The 12,630-nt window shown below is 40.2% G+C and overlaps 1 protein-coding gene across 2 annotated transcripts; it reads left to right on the top strand.

The window, feature by feature from the left end:
- Positions 1–626: 626 nt before the first annotated feature.
- On the top strand, positions 627–12,290 carry zgc:113337 (uncharacterized protein LOC503741 homolog). Of its 2 annotated transcripts, none has more exons than XM_022199390.2 (7): positions 627–832; positions 1,297–1,377; positions 1,477–1,797; positions 3,401–3,730; positions 7,037–7,321; positions 8,220–8,321; positions 10,873–12,290. In XM_022199390.2, the coding sequence occupies exons 2-7, from the start codon at positions 1,305–1,307 to the stop codon at positions 10,890–10,892; spliced, it is 1,131 nt and encodes a 376-aa protein (XP_022055082.2). In that variant the 5' UTR covers positions 627–832; positions 1,297–1,304; the 3' UTR covers positions 10,893–12,290. The 2 variants fall into 2 exon arrangements, with proteins under 2 accessions (XP_022055082.2, XP_022055091.2); XM_022199399.2 differs by having other exon boundaries at positions 629–832; positions 10,857–12,290.
- Positions 12,291–12,630: the final 340 nt, after the last annotated feature.

Here is a 12,630-nt window from a genome sequence, read left to right as displayed (position 1 = left end):
TTATTATGACTAATAATTACTTTTACTGCTAATACTACATGTGGATACATGATTTAAGGACGTAATTTTTTTAAAAGCTCAACGTAATTGACATATTTACGCATAATAATAAAATCTCATTAGAAATAATAAAATAATGGCTTGACTACAATGCTTATCTTAATTTATTAGAGCTGAAAGAGGTTGTACTTAACATGTTAAAACCGCATTAAACTATCATCCGCTTCACGCACTAACGCAATATTTTTAATGTGTTTTGTTGTTCTGTGCTTCTCAGTGGCTTGAAGTTGGAAAAAAAGATAAAATTGTAGCATTGTAACATGCAAGAACAACAGCAAAAAAATCCATAAAATTATGAGTTCTAAAAATAAATAAAGATAAAGATGCGTTGTTGTTGTTGTTGTTGTTGTTGTTGTTGTGTCATTCATATGTAAATTGTATTATACAGAAGCTCTTCAAGTCTTCAGGCGGACTGCTCTGGGTTATGGTGAGGGCATATAAGATTGCTGCGAAAGAAACATCATGCAGATAAATCTCCTTCTGCCTCGTACAAGCAATACACATAATCTGGCACCAGAGAGCAGTGCAACCCCAAATCATGATCCGTGTATGGCCCTCTATCCTCAGGGCTTCATCCCCGTGCGCTGCAGCAGCCGGCTGCTGTTCACTGGGCTGGTGGTGCGCTCAGTAGAAAACATTTGGATGCGTAAAAATAGTTTCTCGCTTGTTCTGGAGAGATGTTACCAAAACCTGCTGGCTCATAAGGATGCCCGAGATGTTGCAGAGGTAGAACATCTTCAGCTGTTGGATTTTTTGTATTAAAACACAAGAGGTAAGTGTCTCCATGCTTTTAGTGTACCGTTTCTATGATAAAGGGAATAGAAAATATGCGAGAGATTGAGTTCTGCTTTGCTCGCTTTTTTAACTACAGATGATCAAATATAATAAAAAATAGTGAAACTTTTATGTAAGCGCTGCATATATTTGCTGTGTAATGTTATTTCTATGCATGTTGTTGTTTTATAATTGAATTCATCCTTCAATTGGTTTTAGTCAGTGAAGTGGCAGAGAAAAATAACCTTGAGGCTCACTGAGCTTACTGATCTGGAAGTCTGTGCACAGAGTGTTGGAAGCCTTAAGGGGAAAACTTCGTTTGTAGAAGTGAAGTAAAATGAGTTTAGACTGTATCACTCTTTGTATAAACTGTTATACTCACTGCAGGAGAGTTTCTGTTAGGTGGAATATGATAATTCATGAAATCTCAGCTCCACTTTTCATTCTCTTCCTCCTGAGCAGTGAAGAAGATGATGATCCAGGCCTCATGTTGGATCTATCTGAAGGTGTGTTTAGTCCTATGGATGGTGGGACAACTACAGGGTGAGTATGCCAAATGGAGCTAATCAGAAAAGGAAGAAACTCTTAGGCTTATTATTTCCTACATAAAGTATGAGATGAACATATTGGTGAATGTTTCAGGCAGAGTAACAGCACCAGAGCGACTGGAAGCTCCGGTGGAGAAGCCCTTCACTCTGACCTGCAGTGTTTCGAGGGAGCGAGGCGAATCCTTGAGGCAGGTGCGTTGGCTGGACGTCCAGAACCAAACCCTGCTGAGCTACCAGCCCGGGAACAGGGACAGCGTGAGCGGACAGCAGCACGTGGAGCTCACCTCCTCCCCAAGGGACACGTCGGCCATCACCATCCGCAGGGTGGGCTTCCGGGATGAAGGGTGCTACACGTGCATCTTTGACCTGCTTCCTACTGGTTCAAAGCAGGGACTGACGTGTCTCACTGTGACCTGTAAGTAAGGCCTTTATTTTTATGTTGATCTTAATGTATGAAAATTCAGTTGATAAAGAGAAAACCCCCAAAATGTTAGAGTTCAGATAAAGACTATGCATGTTTAACCAGAGATTCTACAGGTCACTAACAATATACTTTATCATAGATATCCCAATAGATAATAATCTGAGTGGAGAATAGAAGGGGATACACGCGTTTTGGAGTAAAAACAAATGACTATAGTGAAAGTAGTTTATTATTTAAATGTGAATAAATTATCTTTACCTAAGTGAATTAAAATTGCAACTCCTGTATGTAACTACTGAATAAGTCTGAGGTTATTGTTGCTGTACTTTATTTCAGAAATATTTCAAAAGATGAAGATTTACTGTTTTTTAAAAGACACTAAATGTTCAAAAGACTAATCTGTGGGAAGAGGGGTGAAAATTTTGAGAATTTAATGTACTTTGAATGATTTATGGTATCTTGGAGATGCCCTTTTAGCATTTCGAGCAGTGAGAAGTCTAGATTTCATCCCCTATATCTTTCTCATCAGATTTCCTGTCATTCTTGTACTGCCTGTTACTCCAAATAAACTTAATATAAGGCATTTGCTTTGTAGCCTCATAATTAGAGGGATAAGAAAGAACATATGAATTTAGATCTAAGAGTTTATCCGACGCCTTTCTTTAAACGCATTTTAGAGATTTGAAAATGATTAAAAGTGGAACAAACTTGGGTTCTCTGACTATCAGTGGTACATATGATCAAGAGTAAATATTGACTGGTCAAAGCCATGTGCTGAAAGGAAATGAGCCTATGAGTTACGCAGTGAGGAAGCTTAGAAAAGCAGCTGCAACATCCACAGTAAGCAGAATAAACGAGACAAAACATATAGACTTAGGTATATTCAACTCTAGTGAGGAAGATTCTCTATTTTGACATAAAAAAAAGTCATGAACTGGGTGGGAGAAGCCTCCACTTGAAGCCTGGCTGAGTAATGATCTTGGTGACACAGTGAAGGGAGACAGATCTCAACCTCTGAGAGAAAATGAGGATCTCGGGTATCCAGATGTGGAGGCCTGAATCAAAGGCATGTCCTCTGTTTGATAAAGTATTACTATCATTCACATCTGTTTTGTATTTCACTATAGATTTGTCAGAGTACGTAATTATTCAATGTAAAATATCTCTCACTATAAGTTAGGGCTAACATGGATTTAATATTGATGATGTCACTTGAGAATCAGAAAAGATCTGAGTTCAGTTAACGTCGCTTCTTTCCCTGCTGATGTTTTAATGAATTAACTGATTTTGGATACCTGCCTGTTGCAAAATATGTGGATAGAGTTGTCTTTAACCACTGCTAACCTCTGAACACAGGTCTATGAGCCTGCTGAGGCTCAGCCAGTCATGTTAATAAAGAGCTGTGGAGCAGTGGGAAAAGGAGGGATCATTCTGTTAACCAGAAACAGCTGCAGCAGATTCCAGTGACTGGTTTCTCTTTGGGTGCCTCATATTTCTGAACATTCACGTTGTCCTGTTTGCACATCGTTTTCCTTATCCCTTCCCCTAATCCATGATTCTTTCACTGGACGGTGGCCTCCCTTTCCCCCCACAGCTCAAGTCACTGTTGACAGCAACAAAACAGCAGTGAGTGGCAAGAGAACCTCCCTCTCCTGCTCCTACGGTTTGCCTGAAAAGGTGCAGCAGATTGTATGGAAGCACACTTCTCCTCAAGGAGAGTCCACAGAGGTGGCCTCCTTTGCAAAGCGGAGCGACCCCATGATCGAGCCACCGTACCAGGGAAGAGTCTGGCTCAGTGCCTCCCTGTCCGACAGTCAGCTCACCATCCAGCCTGTCGCCATCCAGGACGAGGGCTGCTACACCTGCCTGTATGACACATTACCTGAAGGGCCGAAGAGCTCCGTGATCTGCCTCTCCACCTATGGTAAGCATCTGTTTTCATCAGTCAGCTAACAGTGTGGCCCATATAGAATAGTTAGTTATCCACGTAAATATGCAAGAAATACGAAACACGGCAACATTAACCCTCTTGCAAAACAAACAAACAAAAAAACAACGAAGCAAGCAAAACAAAACAATAAAAAAAAACAAAAAAGGGCAAACAACCCCATAAGTTGGTGGATGTTAAAGTCAGCCATAAACCATAAGTGGATACTGTAACAACTGGTCTGTACCAGCACAAAATAAGTACCACTCCGAGCCAACAAAGAGGTTTCAGTCTGGGATGGAGGGGAAAGTTGTCTTCCTCATGAATTGAAGGAATGAGCCCCGAATCTTAGGAAATTTTTCAGTAGACCCACTCAGTGAATTTCATTTTTTTAAATCCAAGAAAGTACAGGACAGTGAATGTGAGAGGGAGTCACGGGTGACTTCTACTTTGTCACTGTATGTTGTCTGGTCAGAATATTGATGAAAGCCAATGTTGCTCGCACGAGGTGAAAAGTCAAGGGGACAATAACCCTGACTGTCTGACTGTTCATGTCAAATTTCAAGGCACTCCATCACATTGGCATGGTTTACTTTGGAGCAGCAGATTCACGATTACATCCCTAAGGCCACAAGTCTTTCACTGCTTTGTTTTACAATAGTGCCACTTCTGTGTTAACTTCAGTAGTAGAACTTAAAAAAGTTTTTCAGGTGCACTTTTTTTTGACTGGCCATAGTAGTTACTATGCCTTACGATAGATTATCAGTGAACTATCAATGCATCTTAAATCAAAATCACATTCAGTTAGTGCATTCCAAATGTTGCAGTCCAGGATATATGTTATGCAGCACATCTTAAACTGTCCTGTCAACAGCATTTCATGGCATCCTCCTTGTGTGACGGTCACACTTCAGATGTTGTCTAACATGGTAACGCTCCATCAAGTGTTTTAAATCAATTACACAGAGGATAATGAATCTTTAGCTCAATTTTAAAGAGTGGTATTTCAATTCAATCGTAATATCCGTCAGAAAAATCACAATTAGATATTTTCCTCTAGTTGTTCAGCCCTACAGTGGATGTAAGAGCTGAGAAGACAGGAGGAAAACAAATGAGCCAGACTTTGATGAAAGTGCTGGAGGACTTAGCCTGGACTTTGAGGGCAGGAAAGACAGGTACCCCTGGGATTTAGACAGGAATGTTGATATTTTCTTCTTGATTGTGGCCGCTGAATGTTTCTATGATACAGCCGTGAGGCCAGGCTGTCGGCTGATATGTTAACACACAGAACAAATGTGTTCATGTGAAGAATGGACCATTCGAAAGAATGATGGAGGCAGGGCGTGAGGTCCTGATGCATGACTGTGTCAGTGTTTGCAGCACACAGTGATTCCCTCTGTGCTTTGTCTCTCTCTCTCTTTGTGCTTGTTCGCTTTTCCACTTTTCTGCCGTTCCCTTTCTCTCACAGTTATCTCAAGAAACAGATGTGCTTTTGTTTGAAATTGAACTGTACAGTACAGTAGGTGTTCCTAGCGCTGAGGCACGATTAGCATTAAATTTTTTTCTTCCTGCTCATTGCTGCCAGCAGGCTTCTACACCAAAGCCACTTTAGACATGACATGATTCCACCCTCCTTTGCGCCCACTTTCAAACACACTGTCCATGAATAAAAGTGACGAAAACACTCGGAAGTGGATTTTTCTTGTCATTAATAGGTGACAGCATGACCCCAGATTCTTTGAAATAGTCTCACGACAATTAGAAATTATGATTTTTGAACTAAGGCCTTTGAGTATTTATGCAAATGTATAAATTGTTTTGTAAGCAACGAAAGAAGCCTGTAGAAAAAGACTTTGACTTTGAAAAAGGCTGAAAACTTGCACTTCTTTGTTAAATTATGAGCATTTAAAAAACATCTAACCTATGTAGAAATTGTTCTGTAATATAGTTCTGCAAACATTAGAGTCATCATACCACAGCTGAGAAGGTCAGTGGGTTCACAAGGAACAGCACAGCATGAAGTCACTGAATTAAAGGTTATTTTACACTCTCAGCCAATTTGTCATGCAAACTGTGTGGGGTGGAAGAATCATTCTAATTCTTTACTTACATATGAGTAGCAGCAACAGCAGACGGATAAAAACACTTAATTCTAAGTTTCAAAAATAGAAAGTACTCCCCATAAAGAAGATAAAGTATAAAATATTGAAACACTTTGTGGTGCATTTGTATTAATTTAGTTATTACCATTTCAAATTTGATATAGTTGGTCAAAGTGGAGCTAAAGTTAACTTCCTTTATATGCAGTTGTGTAGTTTTATCAGTACACAAGCTTGAGTTTTTGTCTTGGATTGCATTTTTTCCAGAAATATATTTAATTTTAACCTATGTAAAGCAATACATATGTAAATAAAATTACTTTTTGAGTTGCTAGAAAATGAAAATTGTTATATTGCATGCTAGAATAACAATAAAATTAAATATATCTACACTTGAGCATGTTTGATTTCATATTATCAACATTATGGTAGTACTGAGTTGGTGGATACATGGTATGACAAGATCAGGGAAAAACTGTGGAATTAACTTTTAAATAAAAACCACAAGTTTTCCAAATTTCATGGCAGCTTCACACTCCTTCGGGTATCTTTACGGTTTGGATTATTGTCAGAATTTTTTCCTGTTGTCCTTTGAACCACCCCGAAATCTTAACACAATCCAGAACGATGATGGGTGAGGTTCACCACTCAGAAGTCTGAGAAGATGCTGAAACTATGAGGGCCAAATATCTGTGGCTAAATGCGTCCCTGCCAACAAAAGCGTTCTCGCTTCCAGTGTAGCACATTCCTCGCTGAGCCCGCAGTACAGGGAATTGGAAACAGCCAGACATTTACTTATGGATCTTAAGAGTGCAGGAATTCACATGTCTTAGCTGATCCAAAAGCTTTAAGGTTTTATCTCAGGTATCATCTCAGCAAAGACACTTACAAGATACACAGCCACAAACTAAAGTAAAATATGAATTTTGGCCAATTTGTGGATTGAAATAATTAGTTTCATATGCACGCCCTACTGCAGCATGCTTTCAATATTTCACTTAGTTTTACAGTTTTTTGTTACACTGTGTCATAATATTTTCAGAGATTTTAGATCGAAGCAGAAAAGGTAGCAGTGCAATTCAGTAAATCTGTCATCTGTGCCACATACATCGGACAGTATGAGCTTGTTGGTGTGTAAATGTCCGCCAGTGTGCTGCATTGTGATGCTACTTCTACCTTGCTGTCTCTGTTTATTTTCTCCCAGTGCTGCCTAAACCTCAGGTGAGCTACAAGACCACCACTGCAGGTGTGATCGAGGCCAACTGCACCTCCGTGTCGAGGCCTCCGGCAGAGATTGTGTGGAACGTGGAGAGAGATAACCGCACCATGGGCCCCCCTGTGACCACACAGCTCCCCCAGGGAGACGGGACCACTCTGGTCATCAGCACGCTGACCGTCCAATCAGGGCTGCTCAAAGATGTGTCTGTCAAATGCTTGGTGCACCACAAAGGGCTTGAGTCACCGATAGCTGTATCAATGAACACTAAAAGTGAGTTGGCGTCAGAGAATCTCTGCATTCCTGTAGTTCTCCATCAGAAAATCTTTAATAAGTGACTCCAGGTCACTTATAGTAACTATTACATACCAGTCTTAAAAGAAGCGTACAAGAATTTCACATGTCATTATACCCAATAGATGAAATTCTGATGTGTATCTGTTGTGTAGTAGTGACACATTCTGGCCACTGTAGCAACAATGTACTGTTCTCAGGGCTTAGTCTCACATAGCCAGTGATGATAAAGCACTGTGCAGAAAAGTCTAGCTGCACCTTCTCATCACTCTGACAACAGAAAGGGTAAAGATATCTGGGTTGTTTGTGTTGTCTGAGGTGATGCTAAGCCTATGATACCAAAAATGGTCAAAGGGAAATGTTTTAGAGGAGCATTTGAATGTAGACTCAAACATTGACACTGAAAAAAAATAGCAAGGCTGCCTTCTTACATGATCTGGGCTCAGAGGTTTTTGTTGTTGTTTCTCATAATGAAGAGGATTTTGAAAACAGTCATGGGCAGTCATGGTACTGCAGAGGGCTTGACAAAGATTGGTAAAGCACAGAAACAGCAAGTTTGGCTCTGTCCAATTCACTGATGCACCAACCAGGACCAGATTTGTCTGAGAAGATCTGTTGATTAGCAAGCTTCAATAAAGGGGCTGCCAGATGGTTTTTGGATTCTGTTCTTTGGACAGAGCCAGGGTAACTTACCTCTCTTTCTAGTCCTTGTGCTAAATTAAGCTAACAGGCATGTAATATATATTTATAGCTTCAAATTAAGGCTTTATGTGGTTGCGTTCAAATTAATGAAACCACATAAACACCAGCACCTAATTACACATTTATGGCAGGTCATAAAACTCCTAATGAGGTCTAATCTGTTTTTTCTTTCTAGTTGGGACAGCGCTCACCATCCTGATCTCAGTCACCACTGTAGCAGCTCTGCTGGTTATGTCGCTGTGCTTCTGTCTTTGGAAGTGCTTTTTGCGCAAAGAAGGTAAGTGTGTCAAAAACTGTAGGCAAACTTCAGAGCATGATACTCTGGTATATATGATGTCTTTGCCTGCTCTTGGATGTTTAACTCCAACTGTTTATGTCAAGGATGTTTTTATAAAAAACGTGGGGTGAATTAGTCACCTCAAATAGACTAGACAATCTACAGGAACAGAAAAGAAAGCTAGAAAATACTGGAAATTGTTTTCACGTGAATTTTGCATATAACAAATTAAATCAAATACAGCATTATTTGGGATTTTGTAGCATGTTTAATATCTATGTGTGTAATAATGTAAGTTTCTTGGTGATGATGTTCTGCAGGCTGTTTTATAAAAGTTTTTACAGATTACCACTCGCTCTGCCTTCATCCTCTTAAACTCCAGGAATCATTAAAAGACAACAGACTTTATAATTTAGGGCTCTCTCCCTGTTGTGGATTCTGGTAACCTGCCCAGATGCTCCTGAAGCTATAATGGAAAAGTAGCCCATTTGGATGCAGTGCAACACTGTCATAACTATAAAACACTGGTGTTTAATCCCTGAGATTTATTTTCTTTCAATAAATCAAAGTATGCGCAACACTCAGTGCTGCTGATTCGGTCAAAGGGCTGTCTAGAAACTGCAATATATATAAAAATAATTACTGCAGAAATTGAAAAGCCCTTGCAGTGAGCTCTACTTAGATTTTCAAGCATTTGTCACAATTTATCCATATAAATATTGAGATCTGGACTCTCCACTGATCGCATGATGTCCTGATCATGCTATCCATACATGACAGCATAACAGCTGTGTCAACTTCAGCTTCTTTTTTTGTGCTACCTGCACTCTATCTGCACTTTACCGACACATGTAATCACTATTTTCCATCAGTGCATGAAGGAAGTCAAGTATAGTAGTGCTGAGGAAAGATCTGCATATCAGTCAAAGCAGAGCTTAAAAGGCCTCTACAGACAAGACAATTAAAAAGGATCTGGAGCCTGAAGATCTGCTGCACACAGCTGGATTTACACACTGAACACAATGGAACAATTGATGTTAGGCAAGGAACTCATCCATCTTGGTTTTTGTAATCAATTCATTATGTTTTCGGGGAATGTTTTTTTAATTTGGTAAATATGGACCCAACTGAAATACTAGCACACAAGAGAGGTTTTAAAGAATAATGTATTGTTACAGTCTTAATTGGTGATAAGGATGTCTTGGTGATCCAAGAAGAGAGTTCAGTGTCTAGTTAATGAAATAGAGGACTCGGTGAAGGTCTGTCGGTTGGTTTAAGGAGGTACTGGGCATAATAAGAGAATGAGGCTGGAATGACCGTGTAGAGACTCAAGAGCTGAGTATGGCGGTCTGGTGGATGTCCAGCTGTGTGACCAAAGTGAGGGCTGGCGAAACTGGCAGGACGAGACTTGAACCTGAGACACAAAAGGGTCCCTTGAAGCACAACAGAAACTCTAGAACTTGAGTAGACGTTGGCCAAGGCTCAGAACGGTGGGGCTGCAGCTGTGGAGAACTGAGCTCAAGTTTATGAAGCAAAAAGCTGATTGGGGAATGGAGCTCAGGTTTGTCCAGTGATTGCTGCCAGAAAAAGAAGAGCCGATCCAACAAAGGAAATATACTGAACAAGAATATTAATGCATATTTTATTAAATTCTCTTTAGCTTAGGTGAATCAGCGTTTGTTAGTCCAAGATATTGGCGTCTCTACAACAGAATGGACATCATGAAACAACAAAGTACACACTATACTGGAAAAAATAAAGGGCAGATGGTGAATGGGGCCATTGACAAGTCAGAAACTTATTCATGATTTGGTTGATGCTGGATGGTAGAATGTGGTCCCAGTTTTTTTCTGAAGGTCTTGGCAAAGTTAGCAGATTCTTTGAGGGACAGGATCATGTTGTTAGACACGTCCATCCAGAGCGTCCCACAGATGTTTGACAGGTGACATGTTTGGAGAGTAAGCAAGCCACAGTAGTAGGAATGCACCTGTATCATTTGCTAGAAGAGCAGTGCTTATTCTACAACAAGAGGAGCTGCTGTATTGTGTTGAAGTTTCAAGTGATGGCAACAAATAAACCGGTTACTGTGAGGATTTCATCTTGACGTCACTGGGCACTGAGATTGCCATCAACGAAATCCACTCGTGTTCTTTGTCTGTTGCATATCAGGAAGCAGCATTCATCAATGATCAGGAGTGTCCACCATCTTACTAATGTAGAACAAATGTGGCTGGTTTACCCACTTGAGCCGATTACAGCAGCACTCTGCGGTTAGATCAAGGTCTCAGTAAGCACCACAAAATTGCGAACCAACTTCCTTGAGGTGATAATTCACAGCTTGAGCAGGTTTCCACTGGTTTTGTGCACGAACGACTTCATCAGCAGTCTCGTAGGCGGTTGCATATGGCTTTGCAAATGGACAAATCATATGTGATATTCCTGGAATTGGAATAGAAGAATAGAATAGAAGTCCATGTGATTTGTTCTAAATTTTCTGTAGCATTTGTTGCATTTCTGTCATACATTTCTTTTCAGCTGATTAATCTTTCAGATGAAGAAGCCAGACGCTGAGAGGAAAAGGCCACGCTTCTCCAGAGCCTGCCTTGCAGAATGACTTCCCTGTTGCACCTTCATCATCATTTTCTTCGTACAAAGGGAAGATGCTCCGACACACCCTCTGTAGGATGTCCAGTACAATCCTGTTCATGAGCACCAACTGGACAAACGACATTCAACTCTGCTCTGCTGCCTCTGCGTCTGACTTTTGTATAATCTCCAGGCTGTCCTCACATGGTGTCTATGAAGGACTCTTGAGCGGATCGTTTTGTTTCTCTCCGACTCTGTAATTGATGATGACACATTCCACGAGCAACTGCAAATTTAATACAGTGATTTTGCACCGTATTGCGTGTCCTCAAGATACTCTCCTGTCTTTGCCTCTTTTACTTGCTCCTTAAGGGAAAAGTGTTGTAAAATTCTCCATTTTTTTTATTCAGCAAATGCACCGGTTACATGAACATGGGCTCTGTGGTTTAGTTCAGCCAATTTAAGACATTATTCTTCTGTAAATACTCACTTGCCCACCAAATGTGTATTTACCCACAGCTGAAATAAGACCCTCATAACTCTTTTACTCTTGTACAATGCCCAACTATTTTAAGAAATTCCTTTTTTAACATTAATATATATTTGCACCAGGACTTAATTGGTTAATTTCCCAACCAAACCACTGTGGTAGAGTTGAACTAACACATACCGCCACTGAAGGCCACCGGCACTTTGGTGCATTGTGAAAGCTGGGTGGTTTTACATAAACTGAAGGCTGCATACTTCTATCTTATTTGTGTAATATTTTTTTCTACATGTTCAAAATCTGCGTCGTGTGTTCGAGTGTCTGTTCCAGGTTCAGTTCACGGTCAGCTGGCTTGAATCAATTGCCTGAGGAAGCAACACCGAAACCTTTTCGGTGCCCCTGAAAGGAATGCGTGTCTCATTGCCACAGCCACTCTGCTCCTCCGCACATCCAGCTCTCTTTTCTGTTGCACTGGATCAAAGTGGCACTTACTTAATATTATGCAATGATGCTGAGGTAATATGTTCGCATGTGTACAGGTGCATTTAAAAAAGTCTGCTTCGTGCTGAAATAATAATGCATATCCAAGCATATGATTTGCATCTCTCAGTTATTTGCTTTGACAAGATCGGCATGAAAGTTCCCAAAGTTTAGGCAGCATTCTTCTGTCTGTGAAGTTGCAGTATATGAATATGACACTGATCATGTGCACACACCGTAAAGTAAAATACTTCTGAAAATGGTTTCAGAAGATTTTTTTCCATAAACAAATGTGTTGTAGCATCCAGCCGAGCATCCAAGAAAAAAAAAAAGATGCATTATGGCCAACTATGTATGTGAAGCTGTTGTAATAAATGCAGCAAACAGAACAATTAAAAATGTTTTAAAAAGTTAAACATCTCTGTGTCTTCATCTGCTTTTCAGCTCAGCTTTGTACGTCCTACATTGGATTCAGGAGAACATGAAATTCCTGCTCCAACATGGCTGCCAGATGCTCATTTTTTAGGCCCCTTTTAAAAAAAATAAAAAATCACAAGACAGCCAGGCTACGGTGGATCTTGCAGAGTGAAAAGTCACACACATGTTGTGCACACGGCTTCACACAGAGAGCCGACTGCACATGCGAATTCTTCTTTGATGTATGATGTATTCACAAGCTCTGGGATAACAGAAGATATGTGTTTGTGCATTTACTTCTGCACTTGGAAAAATATGTAGACTGTATATATATCTGAA

The sequence above is a fragment of the Acanthochromis polyacanthus genome, chromosome 14 (assembly GCF_021347895.1).
Source record: "Acanthochromis polyacanthus isolate Apoly-LR-REF ecotype Palm Island chromosome 14, KAUST_Apoly_ChrSc, whole genome shotgun sequence".
Classification (NCBI taxonomy): Eukaryota; Metazoa; Chordata; class Actinopteri; family Pomacentridae; genus Acanthochromis; species Acanthochromis polyacanthus.
The sequence above is the reverse complement of the archived record's forward strand: the minus strand, read 5'-3'. Positions and strand labels throughout refer to the sequence as shown.